The following is a 17,322-nucleotide window of genomic DNA, read 5'->3' as shown; positions in this document are numbered from 1 at the left end:
TGAGGGGGTTATCTTATGAGGAAAGGTTGGACAAGTTGGGCCTGTATACATTGGAGTTTAGAAGGATGAGAGGTGATCTTATTGAAACACATAAGATCCTGAGGGGAATAGAAGGGATAGATGCTGAGAGGATGTTTCCACTTGTGGGAGAGACGAGAACTGGGGGTCTCCCATTTAAGACGGAGATGAGGAGAAATTTTTTTTCCCTGAAGGTCGTGAGTCTGTGGAACTCCCTTCCCCAGAGAGCGGGGGAGGAAGGGTCATTGAATATTTTTAAGGCCGATTTAGATAGATTCCTGATTATCAAGGGAGTCAAATGTTATAGTAGGTAGACGGGAAAGTAGGGTTGATGTCACAATCAGATCAGCCATGATCTTATCAAATGACAGATCAGGCTCGAGGGGCCGAATGGCCTACTCCTGCTCTTAATTCGTATGTTTATACGAGTGAGGAATATGAACACCATGAGGTTACAGATTGTGTTGGATTCCAATTCTGCTGCTGCTGATGGCCCACAGCGTCTCACGGATGCCCAGTTTTGAGCTGCGAGATCTGTTCTGAATCTATCCTATTTAGCACGATGGCAGTGCCACACAACACGTTGGATGGTGTCCTCAGTGTGAAGACGGGACTTGGCTCCACAAGGACTGTGCGGTAGTCACTCCTACCAATACCGTCATGGACAGATGCTTGCCTTGTTTGCCCTCCCCAATTGCATTACCTCACACTTCTCTGGATTGATTTCTATTTGCCACTTTTCTGCCCACCTGACCAGTCCATTGATATCTTCCTGTAGTCTACAGCTTTCCTCTTCACTACCAACCAGGCGGCCAATTTATGTATCATCTGCAAACTTCTTGATCAAGTCCTCCACATTCAAGTGCAAATCATTAATATATACCACAAAAAGCAAGGGACCAATAGTGAGCCTTGAGGAACCCCACTGGAAACAGCCTTCCAGTTGCAAAAACATCTGTCAACCATCACCCTTTGCTTCCTGCCACTGAGCCAATTTTGGATCCGACCAGCCACTTTCCCTTTGATCCCAAGGGATTTAACTTTTTTGACCAGTCTGCCATGTGGGACCTTGTCAAAAGACTTGCTAAAATCCATGGATACTGCATCAAACGCGTTGCCCTCATCGACCCTCCTCGTTACCTCCTCATAAGAGTCAATCAACTTAGTCAGACACGACATTCCCTGAACAAATCCATGCTGACTGTCCTTGATTAATCCGTGCCTTTCTAAATGACGATTAATACTGTCCCTCAGAATTGTTTCCAATCATTTGCCCACCACCGAGGTGAGGCTGACTGGCCTGTAATTACTCAGTCTATCCCTTTCTCCCTTTTTAAACAATGGTACACTGTATTTAAAAGAAAGCTGATTTATTTGAGACTGATACAGAATATTAAACTCCAGCCCAGTTATAGGGGTTATTATCAGAAACAAACCCCAACTGTCAGAATGAACATGGTTCAGTCCTGGATGTGATGAACAGCAGCAGAATCCAACCCCTGTGGTAACATGTGAACTCGCTGGTGTGACTGCAGGTTGGATGACTGAGTGAATCCCTTCCCACAAACAGAGCAGGTGAACGGTCTCTCCCCCGTGTGAACTCGATGGTGAATCAGCAGGTTGTATGACTTAATGAATCCCTTCCCACACTCTGAGCAGGTGAACGGTCTCTCCCCATTGTGAGTGCGTTGGTGTGTCAGCAGTCCGTTTGTGCTTTTAAAGCTCTTCCCACAGTCAGAACATTTAAAAGGTCTCTTATCAGTGTGAACAGGTTAGTGTTCAATGAGACTGGATGAACAAATGAATCCCTTCCCACACACAGAGCAGGTGAACGGTCTCTCCCCCGTGTGAACTCGCTGGTGAATCAGCAGGGCGGATGACTGAGTGAATTCCTTCCCACACTCTGCGCAGGTGAACGGCCTCTCCCCAGTGTGAACTCGCTGGTGAATCAGCAGGGCGGATGACCGAGTGAATCCTTTCCCACATGCGGAGCAGGTAAACGGCCTCTCCCCAGTGTGAGTACGTTGGTGTCTCAGGAGAGCATTCCTGCTTTTAAACCTCTTCTCACAGTCAGAACATTTTAAAGGTCTCTTATCACTGTGAACAAGTTGGTGTTCAATGAGACTGGATGAACAAGTGAATCCTTTCCCACACACGGAGCAGGTGAACGGTCTCTCCCCAGTGTGAACTCGCTGGTGCCTCAGCCGGTCGGCTGAATGAGCGAATCCCTTCCCACACTCTGCGCAGATGAACGGCCTCTCCCCGGTGAGAATTCGCTGGTGTCTCAGCAGGGTGGATGACTGAGTGAATCCCATCCCACACACGGAGCAGATAATCGGTCTCTCCCCAGTGTGAGTACGTTCGTGTCTCAGTGGAGCATTCCTGCTTTTAAACCTCTTCTCACAGTCAGAACATTTAAAATTTCTCTTATCACTGTGAACAAGTTGGTGTGAAATGAGGCTGGATGAACAAGTGAATCCTTTCCCACACACGGAGCAGGTGAACGGCCTCTCCCCAGTTTGAAATCGGTGGTGTCTCAGCAGAGTGGATGACTGAGTGAATCCCTTCCCATATGAGGAGCAGATAAACGGCCTCTCCCCAGTGTGACTGCGTCGATAAGTTTCCAGCTGGGATGGGTAATTGAATCCCTTCCCACAGTCCCCACATTTCCATGGTTTCTCCGTGGTCTGGGTGTCCTTGTGTCTCTCCAGGTTGGACGATCAGTTGAAGCCTCGTCCACACACAGAACACGTGGACGGTTTCTCCCCGCTGTAAATGGTGCGATGTTTTTTCAGGCTGTGTCACTCGGTAAAGCTCTTTCCACAGTCAGTGCACTGGAACACTCTCACTCGGGTGTGTGTGACTCAGTGATTTTCCAGTCACAATGAAGTTTGATCTTTTCCCACAGACAGAACAGACAAACATTTCTCCTTCCACATTCAAAGGCCGATGATATTCAGGTCCTGATGAATCGAGTGACTCGGTCAGATTGACTTGAGGTTTGGTTTGATTTTCCCGTCTGTGAATCCTCGCCTTCCAATCCCCTGTAAAAGGAGTTTACAAAAGTCCTCACTGTAAATACAGGATAGAAATTCAGAACAGACAATTCTAGTTTCGATAGAATATTCTTCCCGCTCATTCCCCCAGACTGTAAATCCCCGTCCCACACACTCTCCCTCCTCCCTGTGCTGAAATCCAAACCCATCGCACCATCCCCAACATATTTCATTCCATCTGAGTTTTCTCTCCCTCCCTCTGAAGGTGTTGACTCTGACTGGGTTCAGTTCTGCACTCACTGGTTCCACTCTCTCCCTCCCCGTGAAGTTCTCTCCCCCTCTTCCACAACATCTCCCAATTTTGGTGAAGGGCTCTCCTTGACCCATCTCCATTTTTCCTTCTTATATTCACTGACACACCCCGATTTCTCTATCAAAGAGACGCTCTCTGACCAGTTACCATTCCAACTTCCTTTCCAGACGTTCCCTGATCCGTCGTCATTTGGGTCTGGGGGGAGGGGTTTGGGGGGATAATGTTCACTGTTTTATATTGGGGTCTGGGGGGGATAATGTTCACTGTTTTATATTGGGGTCTGGGGGGATAATTTCACTGTTTTATATTGGGGTCTGGGGGGGATAATGTTCACTGTTTAATATTGGGGTCTGGGGGGGATAATGTTCACTGTTTTATATTGGGGTCTGGGGGGGATAATGTTCATTGTTTTATATTGGGGTCTGGGGGGGATAATGTTCATTGTTTTATATTGGGGTCTGGGGGGGATAATGTTCACTGTTTTATATTGGGGTCTGGGGGGGATAATGTTCATTGTTTTATATTGGGGTCTGGGGGGGATAATGTTCACTGTTTTATATTGGGGTCTGGGGGGATAATGTTCACTGTTTTATATTGGGGTCTGGGGGGGATAATGTTCACTGTTTTATATTGGGGTCTGGGGGGGATAATGTTCACTGTTTTATATTGGGGTCTGGGGGGGATAATGTTCGCTGTTTTCTATTGGGGTCTGGGGATAATGTTCGCTGTTTTATATTGGGGTCTGGGGGGATAATGTTTCCTGTTTTATATTGGGGTCTGGGGGGATAATGTTCACTGTTTTATATTGGGGTCTGTGGGGCACTCGGTGTTCACTGAAGTCTGCGTCTCCTGCGCCTGCTCAGCTCACACTGTCCAACAATGGGCCTCTCCCACCCCTCAGCTCACACTGTCCAACAATGGGCCTCTCCCACCCCTCAGCTCACACTGTCCAACAATGGGCCTCTCCCACCCCTCAGCTCACACTGTCCAACAATGGGCCTCCCCCACCCCTCAGCTCACACTGTCCAACAATGGGCCTCTCCCACCTCTCTCTGTGAGGCTTTAAACAGATTGAACCCTGTGGGGTGGAGCAAACATTTCAACATTTGTTCGTGAAATGGGTGAATTCAGGACAGACAGCAGGGATTATTTGAGGAATAACACAGTGTGGTGATGAAGGGAATTCAGTGGGTGTTGTGTAGATGGATTGTCTAAAGGTGTTTGAGAAGGTGCCGCACAGGAGGCTTGTTGAAAAATTAAGGTTCACGGAATTGAAGGGAGTGGGGCAGCGTGGACAGGAAGTTGGGGAAAGGGCAGAAAACAGAGAGTCGTGGATAATGTATATTGTTCAGACTGGAGGGATGTGAACAGTGGTGTCCCCCAGGGTCAGTGTTGGGACCATTGCTCTTCTCAATACAGGGAAATGATCTGGGCTCGGGTATATAGGGCACAAGATGAAAATCTCCAGATAATTCAAATGCCACCAAGATAGGTAGTGTGGGGAACTGTGAAGAGGACTGGAAGTGGCTTCAGTGTCACGGACACTGGATAATAAATTGGACAGATAGATGGCAGATGAAATTTAATGCAGAGAAATGTGAAGTGATACATTTTGGGAAGAAGAATAGGGAGAGGAAAAGTGAGAGGCTCCGTTGATGAAGCTGTTCAGAAACTATATCCCAGATTTTAATAAATAGGGGTGAATAGTGTTAATCATTGGTTATTTATTGCTGCACACTGTCCAAAACACTCCCAGGGCAGGTACAGCACGGATTAGATACAGAGTAAAACTCCCTCTGCACTGTCCCAAACACTCCCAGGGCAGGGACAGCACAGGTTAGATCGAGAGTAAAGCTCCCTTGACACTGTCTCATCAAACACTCCCAGGGCAGACACAGCACAGGTTAGATAGAGGGTAAAGCTCCCTCTACAATGTCCCATCAAACACTCCCGCGGCAGTTAAAGCATTGGTCAGATACCGAGTAAAGATCCCTCTACACTGTCCCATCAAACACTCCCAGGGCAGGGACTGCACGGGTTATGTGCAGAGTAAAGCTCCCTCTGCACTGTCCCATCAAACACTCCCGGGGCAGTTACAGCACGGGTGAGATACAGAGCAAAGCTCACTCCACACTGTCCCATCAAACAGTCCCGGGAAGGTACAACACGGGTTAGGTGCAGAGTCAAGGTCCCTCTCCAGTGTCCTAAACACTCCCGGGGCAGGAACAGCACAGTTTAGATACAGGGTAAAGCTCCCTCGACACTGTCCCGTCAAACACTCCCGGGGCAGGTACAATAAGGTGAGATAGAGTGTAAAGTTCCCTCTGCAATGTTCCATCAAACACTCCCAGGGCTGCGACAGCACGGAATAGATACCGAGTAAAGCTCCCTCTGCACTGTCCCATCAAACACTCCCGTGGAAGCGACAGCACGGAATAGATATCGAGTAAAGCTCCCTCTACATTGTCCCACCAAACACTCCCAGGGCAGAGACAGCACGGGTTAGATACAGAGTAAAGCTCCCTCGACACTGTCCCATCAAACACTCCCAGGGCAGGGACAGCACGGGTTCGATACAGAGTAAAGCTCCCTCCACACTGTCCCATCAAACACTCCCGGGGATGGTACAGCACGGGTTAGATACAGAATAAAGCTCCCTCTGCACTGTCTCATCCAACACTCCCGGGGCAGGTACAGCACGGGTTAGATGCAGAATAAAGTTCCCTCTGCACTGTCCCATCAAACACTCCCAGTGCTGCGACAGCACGGAACAGATACCGAGTAAAGCTCCCTCGACATTGTCCCATCAAACACTCCCGGGGCAGGGACAGCACGGGTTAGATACCGAATAAAGCTCCCTCCACACTGTCCCGTCTCACAATCCCAGAACAGGAACAGCACGGGTTAGATACAGGGTAAAGCTCACTCCACACTGTCCCATCAAACACTCCCGGGGCAGGTACAGCACGGGTTAGATACTGAGTAAAGCTCCCTCTACACTGTCCCATCAAACATTCCCGGGGCAGGTCCAGCATGGGTTAGATACAGGGTAAAGCTCCCTCTGCACTGTCCCATCAAACACTCCCAGGGCAGGGACAGCATGGGTTGAGATTCTGGGTAAAACTCCCTCCACACTGTCCCATCAAACACTCCCGGGGCAGGGACAGCACGGGTTAGATACAGAGTAAAGCTCCCTCGACACTGTCCCATCAAACACCCCCAGGGCAGTGACAGCACGGGTTACGTACAGAGTAAAGCTCCCTCTACACTGTCCCATCAAACACTCCCAGGGCAGGTGCAGCACGGGTTAGATCCCGAGTAAAGCTCCCTCTGCACTGTCCCATCAAACACACCCAGGGCAGGGACAGCATGGGTTGAAATTCTGGGTAAAACTCCCTCTGCACTGTCCCATCAAACACTCCCGGGGCAGGGACAGCACGGGTTAGATACAGAGTAAAGCTCCCTCTACACTGTCCCATCAAACACTCCCGGGGCAGGTACAGCACGGGTTAGATACAGAGTAAAGCTCCCTTTACACTGTCCCATCAAACACTCCCAGTGCAGGGACAGCACGGGTTACGGACAGAGTAAAGCTCCCTCTACACTGTCCCATCAAACACTCCCAGGGCAGGTACAGCACGGGTTAGATACAGAGTAAAGCTCCCTCTACACTGTCCCATCAAACACTCCCAGGGCAGGTACAGCACGGGTTAGATACAGAGTAAAGCTCCCTCTACACTGTCCCATCAAAAACTCCCGGGGCAGGCACAGCACGGGTGAGATACAGAGTAAAGCTCCCTCTACACTGTCCCATCAAACACTCCCAGGGCAGGGACAGCACGGGTTACGTACTGAGTAAAGCTCCCTCCACACTGTCCCATCAAACACTGCCAGGGCAGGTACAGCACGGGTTAGATACAGAGTAAAGCTCCCTCTATACTGTCCCATCAAACACTCCCAGGGCAGGTACAGCACGGGTTAGATCCCGAGTAAAGCTCCCTCTGCACTGTCCCATCAAACACACCCAGGGCAGGGACAGCATGGGTTGAAATTCTGGGTAAAACTCCCTCTGCACTGTCCCATCAAACACTCCCGGGGCAGGGACAGCACGGGTTAGATACAGAGTAAAGCTCCCTCTACACTGTCCCATCAAACACTCCCGGGGCAGGTACAGCACGGGTTAGATACAGAGTAAAGCTCCCTCTCCACTGTCCCATCAAACATTCCCAGGGCAGGTACAGCTCGGGTTAGGTACAGAGTAAAGCTCCCTCTACACTGTCCCATCAAACACTCCCAGGGCAGGTACAGCACGGGTTACGTACAGAGTAAAGCTCCCTCTGCACTGTCCCATCAAACACTCCCGGGGCAGGTACAGCACGGGTTAGATACAGAGTAAAGCTCCCTTTACACTGTCCCATCAAACACTCCCAGTGCAGGGACAGCACGGGTTACGGACAGAGTAAAGCTCCCTCTACACTGTCCCATCAAACACTCCCAGGGCAGGTACAGCACGGGTTAGATACAGAGTAAAGCTCCCTCTACACTGTCCCATCAAACTCTCCCAGGGCAGGTACAGCACGGGTCAGATACAGAGTAAAGCTCCCTCTACACTGTCCCATCAAAAACTCCCGGGGCAGGCACAGCACGGGTGAGATACAGAGTAAAGCTCCCTCTACACTGTCCCATCAAACACTCCCAGGGCAGGGACAGCACGGGTTACGTACTGAGTAAAGCTCCCTCCACACTGTCCCATCAAACACTGCCAGGGCAGGTACAGCACGGGTTAGATACAGAGTAAAGCTCCCTCTATACTGTCCCATCAAGCACTCCCAGGGCAGGTACAGCACGGGTTAGATACAGAGTAAAGCTCCCTCTACCCTGTCCCATCAAACACTCCCAGGGCAGGTACAGCACGGGTTAGATACAGAGTAAAGCTCCCTCTACACTGTCCCATCAAACATTCCCAGGGCAGGTACAGCACGGGTTAGATACAGAGTAAAGCTCCCTCTGCACTGTCCCATCAAACACTCCCAGGGCAGGGACAGCACGGGTTACGTACAGAGTAAAGCTCCCTCTACACTGTCCCATCAAACACTCCCAAGGCAGGTACAGCACGGGTTTGATGCAGAGTAAAGCTCCCTCTACACTGTCCCATCAAACACTCCCAAGGCAGGTACAGCACGGGTTAGATGCAGAGTAAAGCTCCCTCTACACTGTCCCATCAAACACTCCCAGGGCAGGTACAGCACGGGTTAGATACAGAGTAAAGCTCCCTTTACACTGTCCCATCAAACATTCCCAGGGCAGGTACAGCACGGGTTAGATACAGAGTAAAGCTCCCTCTACACTGTCCCATCAAACACTCCCAGGGCAGGTACAGCACGGGGCCCGTAAAGAGTAAAGCTCCCTCTGCACTGTCCCATCAAACACTCCCGGGGCAGGTTCAGCACGGGTTAGATACAGAGTAAAGCTCCCTCTACACTGGCCCATCAAACACTCCCAGTGCAGGGACAGCACGGGTTACGTACAGAGTAAAGCTCCCTCCACACTGTACCATCAAACACTCCCAGGGCAGTTACAGCACGGGTTAGATACAGAGTAAAGCTCCCTCGACACTGTCCCATCAAACACTCCCAGGGCAGGTACAGCACGGGTTAGATACAGAGTAAAGCTCCCTCTGCACTGTCCCATCAAACACTCCCAGGGCAGGTACAGCACGGGTTAGATACAGAGTAAAGCTCCCTCTACACTGTCCCATCAAACACTCCCAGGGCAGGTACAGCACGGGTTAGATACAGAGTAAAGCTCCCTCTGCACTGTCCCATCAAACACTCCCGGGGCAGGTACAGCACGGGTTAGATGCAGAATAAAGTTCCCTCTGCACTGTCCCATCAAACACTCCCAGTGCTGCGACAGCACGGAATAGATACCGAGTAAAGCTCCCTCGACATTGTCCCATCAAACACTCCCGGGGCAGGAACAGCACGGGTTAGATACCGAATAAAGCTCCCTCCACACTGTCCCGTCTCACAATCCCAGAACAGGAACAGCACGGGTTAGATACAGGGTAAAGCTCACTCCACACTGTCCCGTCAAACACTCCCGGGGCAGGTACAGCACGGGTTAGATACTGAGTAAAGCTCCCTCTACACTGTCCCATCAAACATTCCCGGGGCAGGTCCAGCATGGGTTAGATACAGGGTAAAGCTCCCTCTGCACTGTCCCATCAAACACTCCCAGGGCAGGGACAGCATGGGTTGAGATTCTGGGTAAAACTCCCTCCACACTGTCCCATCAAACACTCCCGGGGCAGGGACAGCACGGGTTAGATACAGAGTAAAGCTCCCTCGACACTGTCCCATCAAACACTCCCAGGGCAGTGACAGCACGGGTTACGTACAGAGTAAAGCTCCCTCTCTGCACTGTCCCATCAAACACTCCCAGGGCAGGTACAGCACGGGTTAGATACAGAGTAAAGCTCCCTCTACACTGTCCCATCAAACACTCCCAGGGCAGGTACAGCACGGGTTAGATACAGAGTAAAGCTCCCTCTACACTGTCCCATCAAACACTCCCGGGGCAGGTACAGCACGGGTTTGATACAGAGTAAAGCTCCCTCGACAATGTGCCGTCTCACACTGCCAGGACAGGTGCAGCACGGGGTAGATGCAGAGCAAAGCACCCTCCACATTGTCCAAAACACTCCCAGGGCAGGTGCAGCACGGGTTAGATCCCGAGTAAAGCTCCCTCTGCACTGTCCCATCAAACACACCCAGGGCAGGGACAGCATGGGTTGAAATTCTGGGTAAAACTCCCTCTGCACTGTCCCATCAAACACTCCCAGGGCAGGTACAGCACGGGTTAGATACAGAGTAAAGCTCCCTCTGCACTGTCCCATCAAACACTCCCAGGGCAGGTACAGCACGGGTTAGATACAGAGTAAAGCTCCCTCTACACTGTCCCATCAAACACTCCCAGGGCAGGTACAGCACGGGTTAGATACAGAGTAAAGCTCCCTCTGCACTGTCCCATCAAACACTCCCAGGGCAGGGACAGCACGGGTTCCGTACAGAGTAAAGCTCCCTCGACACTGTCCCATCAAACACTCCCGGGGCAGGTGCAGCACGGGTTAGATACAGAGTAAAGCTCCCTCTACACTGTCCCATCAAACACTCCCGGGGCAGGTACAGCACGGGTTGAGATTCTGAGTGAAATATCCTGAAGCCCCGCCCACTCTGTACCTGTACCAAGGTGGCCGCGCATGCGCCGTGACGCTACCACATCCTGTACCAAGATGGCCGCTCATGCGCAGTGACGCTCCTATCCTCCTGTACTAAGATGGCGGCCGGTTCCCCCGGTAACCCGGGCCTATCTCCGGGGAGAAATCCCGCAGTTGCCGTCCGGCTACTCACACTCGGGATCAGAGGATCCGACTCGGGTCCTGCGTCCCCGCTCCATGTTTATAAGCCGTGGGGCGCGGCCTCCGCCCGGTTTCTGAGTGTCCTGTCCCCGGCCCCCCGCCTACCTGCTCCCGACCATCCGACTCCGTCTGGCGACCGCGCGGACCCTTTCCCGCGCCTGCGCGCTGGGCTCCTGGAGACTTCAGAGCCGAGGCCCCGCCCTCACCCACTGGCCCCGCCCCCTCATGGAGCTGCTCCCTCGCGCGAGGCCCCGCTGGTTTTGGGCGGAATGAGACCGCGCGCTGTTCCTCCTCCCACTGCCTGTGGGAATGGGGCAGATATTTAAAGGGACAGGCACTCCCCTTTGTTTATAGTTAAAGGGACAGTCCCGTTTATCTTTGAATGTCAGGGGATTTCATTAACGCAGCTCCTGTTAACAATCGGTCCGTTCTGTCATTAGTGCAGAGATTAGGAACATTTAATCATTATGAACAGGAGGAGGCCATTCAGCCCCTCCAACCTGTTCCGCCATTTAATTGTATCATATCTGATCTGTATCTTAACTCCATCTACCCGCCTTGGTACCATAACCTTTAATACCCTCGCCTATCAAAAATCTATCAATCTCAGATCTGAAATTTTCACTTGACCCCCAGCCTCGACTGCTCTCAGGGAGAGAGTTCCAGATTTCCACTGCCCTTTGTGCGAAGAAGTGATTCCTGACATCGCCCCTGAATGGCCTCGCTCTAATTTTAAGGTTATGCCCCCTTGTTCTGGACTCCCCCACCAGAGGAAGTAGTTTCTCTCTATCTGCCCTATCAAATCCTTCAATCACCTCGATTAGATCACCCCTTAATCTTCCAAGCTCCACTCAAAACAAGCCCACTCTATGCAATCTGTCAGTATCACTCTGGTGAATCTGTGCTGCACCCCTTCCAAGGCCAGTATATCCTCCCTGAGGTGCAGTGCCCAGAACTGAAGGCAGTCTCCAGATGGGGTTTAACCAGAGCTCTGTACAACTGTAACATCACTTCCACCCCTTTATATTCCAGCCCCCGTGAGATGAAGGCCATCATTCCTTTAGCCTTTAAAATTATTTTTTGTAACTGTCCACTAGCTTTTAGTGATTTCGGTACTTGGACCCCGAAATTTCTCTGCTCCTCCACAGTTTCTCGCTGCTTGCCGTTTGGTAAATACTCTGATCTCTGTCTTAGGTTCAAAGTGGGTGAATTCACATTTCCCCACATTCAACTCCACCTGCCACCGTTTTGACCACTCACTGAATCTATTATTGCCCCCTTGCAACTTTCTGCTCCCATCTACACTATTTACTGTGCCTCTTTACTCAGTGTCATCAGCAAACTTGGATACATGGCTCTCCATTACTTCATCAGAGTCATTTTACGAACAAATGTTGAACTGTTTGCTCGACACCACAGGGTTTCATCTGTTTAAAGCCACAACTGAAAGGTCCAGTTTTCTTCTGGAGTTTTATCTTGAGATGAATCAAGTTTCAAAAATTCGGCAGAGATCCAGACACGGAGCGAGATCCGGGCTCAGACCCTCCGCCGCAAGTCCCACCCCTCACACACTCCAATTGGTTGGAGGACCAACCGCCCGCTCGGTCCTCCAGTCCCTCTCCGCTCTTCCTATTGGTCGGGAGCGCATTTGCTCCGGGTTGACGCTGGGATTGAAGGTCCTGAGCTGCAATTGGAAAATAAACATCAATCCAGCCCGTCAGTTCCAATGTGTAATGAGACTAAATTATTAACAGATTTGGGGAAAAATACATTTCCCAAAGTTTTTTCGAGGCGAGGCGGTGCGCGCCTGCGCTGTGAGTGTTTCTGACGGTTTAATGGCGGTCTCAATTTCCCAGCGTGCCCCGGGCTCTCGGGTTTATTTTTATTTTATTTTATTTCCGCTCCGCCCTCCGCTGCTCCAAAAGCGCTTTTCCCCCGCCCCCAATCTCAGTCCCATCCGAGAAACTGAGGGTCGGGGCGGAGCTCCAATGGCGGCGGTCCGTCCCCAGACTGCACCGCGCGCCGGAATGTCCCCTATCGATCTGAGAGGAGCCCAGTGCGCCGGCGCAGGAGAGGCTGATTGTTGGTCAGTGTGAGCTGAGCATGCGCGGCCCGAAGGGTCTGAGGCAGAGAGCGCGGTTCGAGCAGGTCAGAGGAGGTGTGGAGAGAGCGGGTTAATAAAGGGCGGGGATCACAGGGCCCAGAAACACCGAGTGTAGGGCCCAGGACCCGAGAGTAAACAGGCGGCATCATCCCCCCTCCACTACCCGCCGCTTCCCGGGATCGGGCCCGACCCAATCTCCGCTCGAACTGAACCCGCAGAGTCAACAACAACTTGCATTTCGATCGCGCCTTTAACGGAGCAAAATGGGTCAAGAGGGTTCACAGGAGCGGGAAGAGAGGAATGAGGAGAGATTAGGACAGGGCACCGAAAGCTGGGTCAAAGAGGGAGGTTTGAAGGAGGAGAGAGAGGGGGAGAGGTTCAGGGAGGGAATTCCAGAGCTTGGGGCTCAGACAGCTGAAGGCACGGCCCCCAATGGTGGGGCGAAGGGAATGGGGGAGGAGCAAGAGGCCGGAATTGGAGGAGAGCAGAGATCTGGGAGGGTCGGAGGGCTGGAGGAGGTTTCAGAGATAGGGGAGGGGCGGAGGGCTGGAGGGGGTTACAGAGATAGGGGAGGGCCTGAGGGATATGGAGGAGGTTACAGAGATAGGTGAGGGTCGGAGGAGGTTACAGAGATAGGGGAGGGTCGGAGGAGGTTACAGAGATAGGGGAGGTTCGGAGGAGGTTACAGAGATAGGGGAGGGTCAGAGGGACATGGAGGAGGTCACAGAGATAGGGGAGGGTCGGAGGGCTGGAGAAGGTTACAGAGACAGGGGAGGGTCGGATGAGGTTACAGAGACAGGGGAGGGTCGGAGGAGGTTACAGAGACAGGGGAGGGTCGGGGGGACATGGAGGAGGTCACAGAGATGGTGAAGGTCGGAGATCTGGAGGAGGTTACAGAGACAGGGGAGGAGCGGAGGGCTGGAGGAGGTTACAGAGATAGGGGAGGGTCGGAGGGCTGGAGGAGGTTGCAGAGATAGGGGAGGGTCGGAGGGCTGGAGGAGGTTACAGAGATAGGGGAGGGACGGAGGGCTGGAGAAGGTTACAGAGATAGGGGAGGGGCGGAGGGCTGGAGGAGGTTACAGAGAAGGGGAGGGTCGGAGGAGGTTCCAGCGATAGGGGAGGGTCGGAGGAGGTTACAGAGATAGGGGAGGGTCAGAGGGACATGGAGGAGGTCACAGAGATAGGGGAGGGTCGGAGGGCTGGAGAAGGTTACAGAGACAGGGGAGGGTCGGAGGAGGTTAAAGAGACAGGGGAGGGTCGGAGGAGGTTACAGAGACAGGGGAGGGTCGGAGGAGGTTACAGAGATAGGGGAGGGTCGGAGGGACATGGAGGAGGTCACAGAGATGGGGAAGGTCGGAGAGCTGGAGGAGGTTACAGAGACAGGGGAGGGTCGGAGGGCTGGAGGAGGTTACAGAGATAGGGGAGGGTCGGAGGGCTGGAGGAGGTTACAGAGATAGGGGAGGGTCGGAGGGCTGGAGGAGGTTACAGAGATAGGGGAGGGGCGGAGGGCTGGAGGAGGTTACAGAGACAGGGGAGGGTCGGAGGAGGTTCCAGAGATAGGGGAGGGTCGGAGGGGGTGACAGGCATAGGGGATGGGCGAGGGCCATGGAGGAGGTTACAGAGATTGGGAGGGGCAAGGGCCATGGATGGATTTGGACACAAGGATGAGGAATTTAAATATGAGGCGTTGCTGGACCGGGAGTCACTGTAGGTCAGTGAGCACAAGGGTGATGGGTGAATGGGACTTGGTGCGAGTTAGGATACGGGAAGGACAGTCAGCACCTTCAGGGGAGGAGAGAGAGGGGAACCAGTGAGTGTAGAACTGAACCCAGTCAGAGTCAGCACCTTCAGGGGAGGAGAGAGAGGGTAACCAGTGAGTGTGGAACTGAACCCAGCAGAGCAGAGGAAAAAATGTTGGAGATGGTGCAATGGGTTCAGATTTCATCACAGGGAGGAGGGAGAGTGTGTGGGACGGGGATTTACAGCTTTTGTGGCTCAAAAGATGAAAAAATGATCCAGAAAAACTAGAATTGCCTGTTCTGAATTTCTATCCTGTGTTTACATTGATGACTTTTGTAAACTCCTTTCACAGGGTATTAGAAGGGGAGGATTTGCAGACGGGAAACTCAAACCAAACATCACGTCAAGATTTGACCGAGTCCCTCGATTCATCAGGACCTGAATATCATCGGCCTTTGAATGTGGAAGGAGAAATGTTTGTCTGTTCTGTCTGTCGGAAAAGATTTCAAACATCAGTGTGAGTGGAAAATCACCGAAACTCTCAGACCCGAGTGAGAGTGTTCCAGTGCACTGAGTGTGGAAAGAGCTTTCACCAGTTACATAGCCTGAAAAAACATCGCACCATTCACAGCGGGGAGAAACCGTCCACGTGTTCTGTGTGGACGAGGCTTCAACTGATCGTCCAAACTGGAGAGACACAAGGACACCCGGACCATGGAGAAACCGTGGAAATGTGGGGACTGTGGGAAGGGATTCAATTACCCATCCCAGCTGGAAACTCATCGACGCAGTCACACCGGGGAGAGGACGTTCAACTGCTCCGTGTGTGGGAAGGGATTCAATTATCCGTCCCAGCTGGAAACTCATCACCACAGTCACACTGGGGAGAGGCCGTTCACTTGCTCTCTGTGTGGGAAGGGATTCACTGAGTCATCCGCCCTCCGAACACACCAGCTTATTCACACTGCGGAGAGACCTTTAAAATGCTCTGACTGTGGGAACAGGTTTAAAAGCTCGGAGGGACTGATTGGACACCAGCGAATTCACACTGACGAGAGACCGTTCAGTTGCTCTCACTGCGGGAAGAGGTTCAGGCAGTCATCCACTCTCATTGCCCACCAGCGTGCTCACACTGGGGAGAGACCGTTCACCTGCTCCATGTGTGGAAAGGGATTCATTCAGTCACAGCACCTACTGACACACCAACTTGTTCACACTGATAAGAGACCGTTTAAATGTTCTGACTGTGGGAAGAGCTTTAAGAGCAAATGGGAACTGCTGACACATCATCGACGCAGTCACACTGAGGAGAGGCCGTTCACCTGCTCCGTGTGTGGGAAGGGATTCCCTCGTTCATCCCACCTTCTGACACACCAGCGAGTTCACCTGTGACTTCCGGGGTTGGATTCTGCTGTTAATCACATCCAGGACTGAACCATGTTCATTCTGACAGTTGGGGTTTGTCTCTGATGTTAATAAACCCGATAACTGGGCTGGAGTTTAATATTCTGGATACATATTAAAGGAGGTGGAAGGTCAGCCACGATCTTATTGAATGGTGGAGCAGGCTCGAGGGGCCGTATGGCCTACTCCTGCTCCTATTTCTTATGTTCTTATGTTAACTGCTGGTACAACACGACAGCAGTGATTTAATGTCCAGATAAAGAAGGACCTGCAGTGTGTTTCCAAGAGTTCCCTGTTTTATTGACCCATTTATCCAGCGCCGTTAACACAGTAAAACGTCCCAAGCCCTTCACAGGAGCGATTAACAAACAAAATTTGACACTGAACCACATAAAGAGATTGGTCAAAGAGGTAGGTTTTAAGGAGGGTGGATTCGATTCAGTAATGAGTAATGAGCCAGACTTAGTTAATAATCTAACAGTAAGGGAACATTTATACATGAGCCCACACAGTGAGTGACAGCAGGATTATCCACTGTGGTAGGCATCACGGTCGAGTCCAGTCCTGCCCTCAAGTGACATCCATAAATTTCCCAGTTGAGGTCACTGGATCTCCATCGAGAGCAGGGTCACTCTTATTTAGCCCAGTGGTACTAAGGCCAATTCCAGCCCCTGAACTGCTGCCTTGGCTGAGATCAAGGATTGGACTTGTGATTTTCCTGGTCAGTAGTGCAGAGGGTTTTAAACTGGGCCGGGGGTTAGAACAGAATATTTTGAAACAAATGTCATTCCACCTTGAAACAAAACCATCGACACACAGTGGAAAAATCAGAAGTCTTTCAAAATGAAACAAGTGAGTCAAATGGGTCTTCGAAAATTGTGAGAGATTTTAGAAAGGCTGAACTCATTAAAATAGACAGGTTTCCATTCACTGCACTGAATACAGAAGGGAGCGACTGTTAATAGGGACCCTGTTAGTGAAGGATGAAGCAGTGTCTGGCCCTTTATCATAGAATCATTGAATGATACAGCACAGAAGTAAGCCATAAGGCCCATCATGCCTGTGACAGCTTTAAGAAAGAGCTATCCAATTGGTCCCATTCTCATGCCCTTTATCCTGCAAATGTATCCTATTCAAGTATTTATCCAATTCCCTTTTGAAAATTAGAATTGACTCTGATTCCCCCATGCTTTCATGCAGTGTCTATCTCGGGTGTTTTTTGAAGAAGTTGCTGGGTCAGTGGATGAGGATAATCCGGTTCACATTGTCTATCTCGGGTGTTTTTTGAAGAACTTGCTGGGTCACTGGATGAGGATAATCCGGTTCA

The 17,322-nt window shown here is 51.4% G+C and overlaps 1 protein-coding gene and 1 pseudogene across 1 annotated transcript; one reads left to right on the top strand and one right to left on the bottom strand.

The window, feature by feature from the left end:
- Positions 1–1,357: 1,357 nt before the first annotated feature.
- On the bottom strand, positions 1,358–3,516 carry LOC137315753 (zinc finger protein 615-like; annotated as a pseudogene).
- Positions 3,517–15,295: 11,779 nt separating this feature from the next.
- On the top strand, positions 15,296–16,170 carry LOC137315684 (zinc finger protein 383-like). The gene has a single exon (XM_067980195.1). The coding sequence runs from the start codon at positions 15,306–15,308 to the stop codon at positions 15,981–15,983; it is 678 nt and encodes a 225-aa protein (XP_067836296.1). The 5' UTR covers positions 15,296–15,305; the 3' UTR covers positions 15,984–16,170.
- The last annotated feature ends 1,152 nt before the right edge of the window (positions 16,171–17,322 follow it).

Source organism: Heptranchias perlo, unplaced genomic scaffold, assembly GCF_035084215.1.
Source record: "Heptranchias perlo isolate sHepPer1 unplaced genomic scaffold, sHepPer1.hap1 HAP1_SCAFFOLD_56, whole genome shotgun sequence".
In the NCBI taxonomy this organism is placed as follows: Eukaryota; Metazoa; Chordata; class Chondrichthyes; order Hexanchiformes; family Hexanchidae; genus Heptranchias; species Heptranchias perlo.
This window is presented reverse-complemented; position numbering and strand designations above follow the sequence as displayed.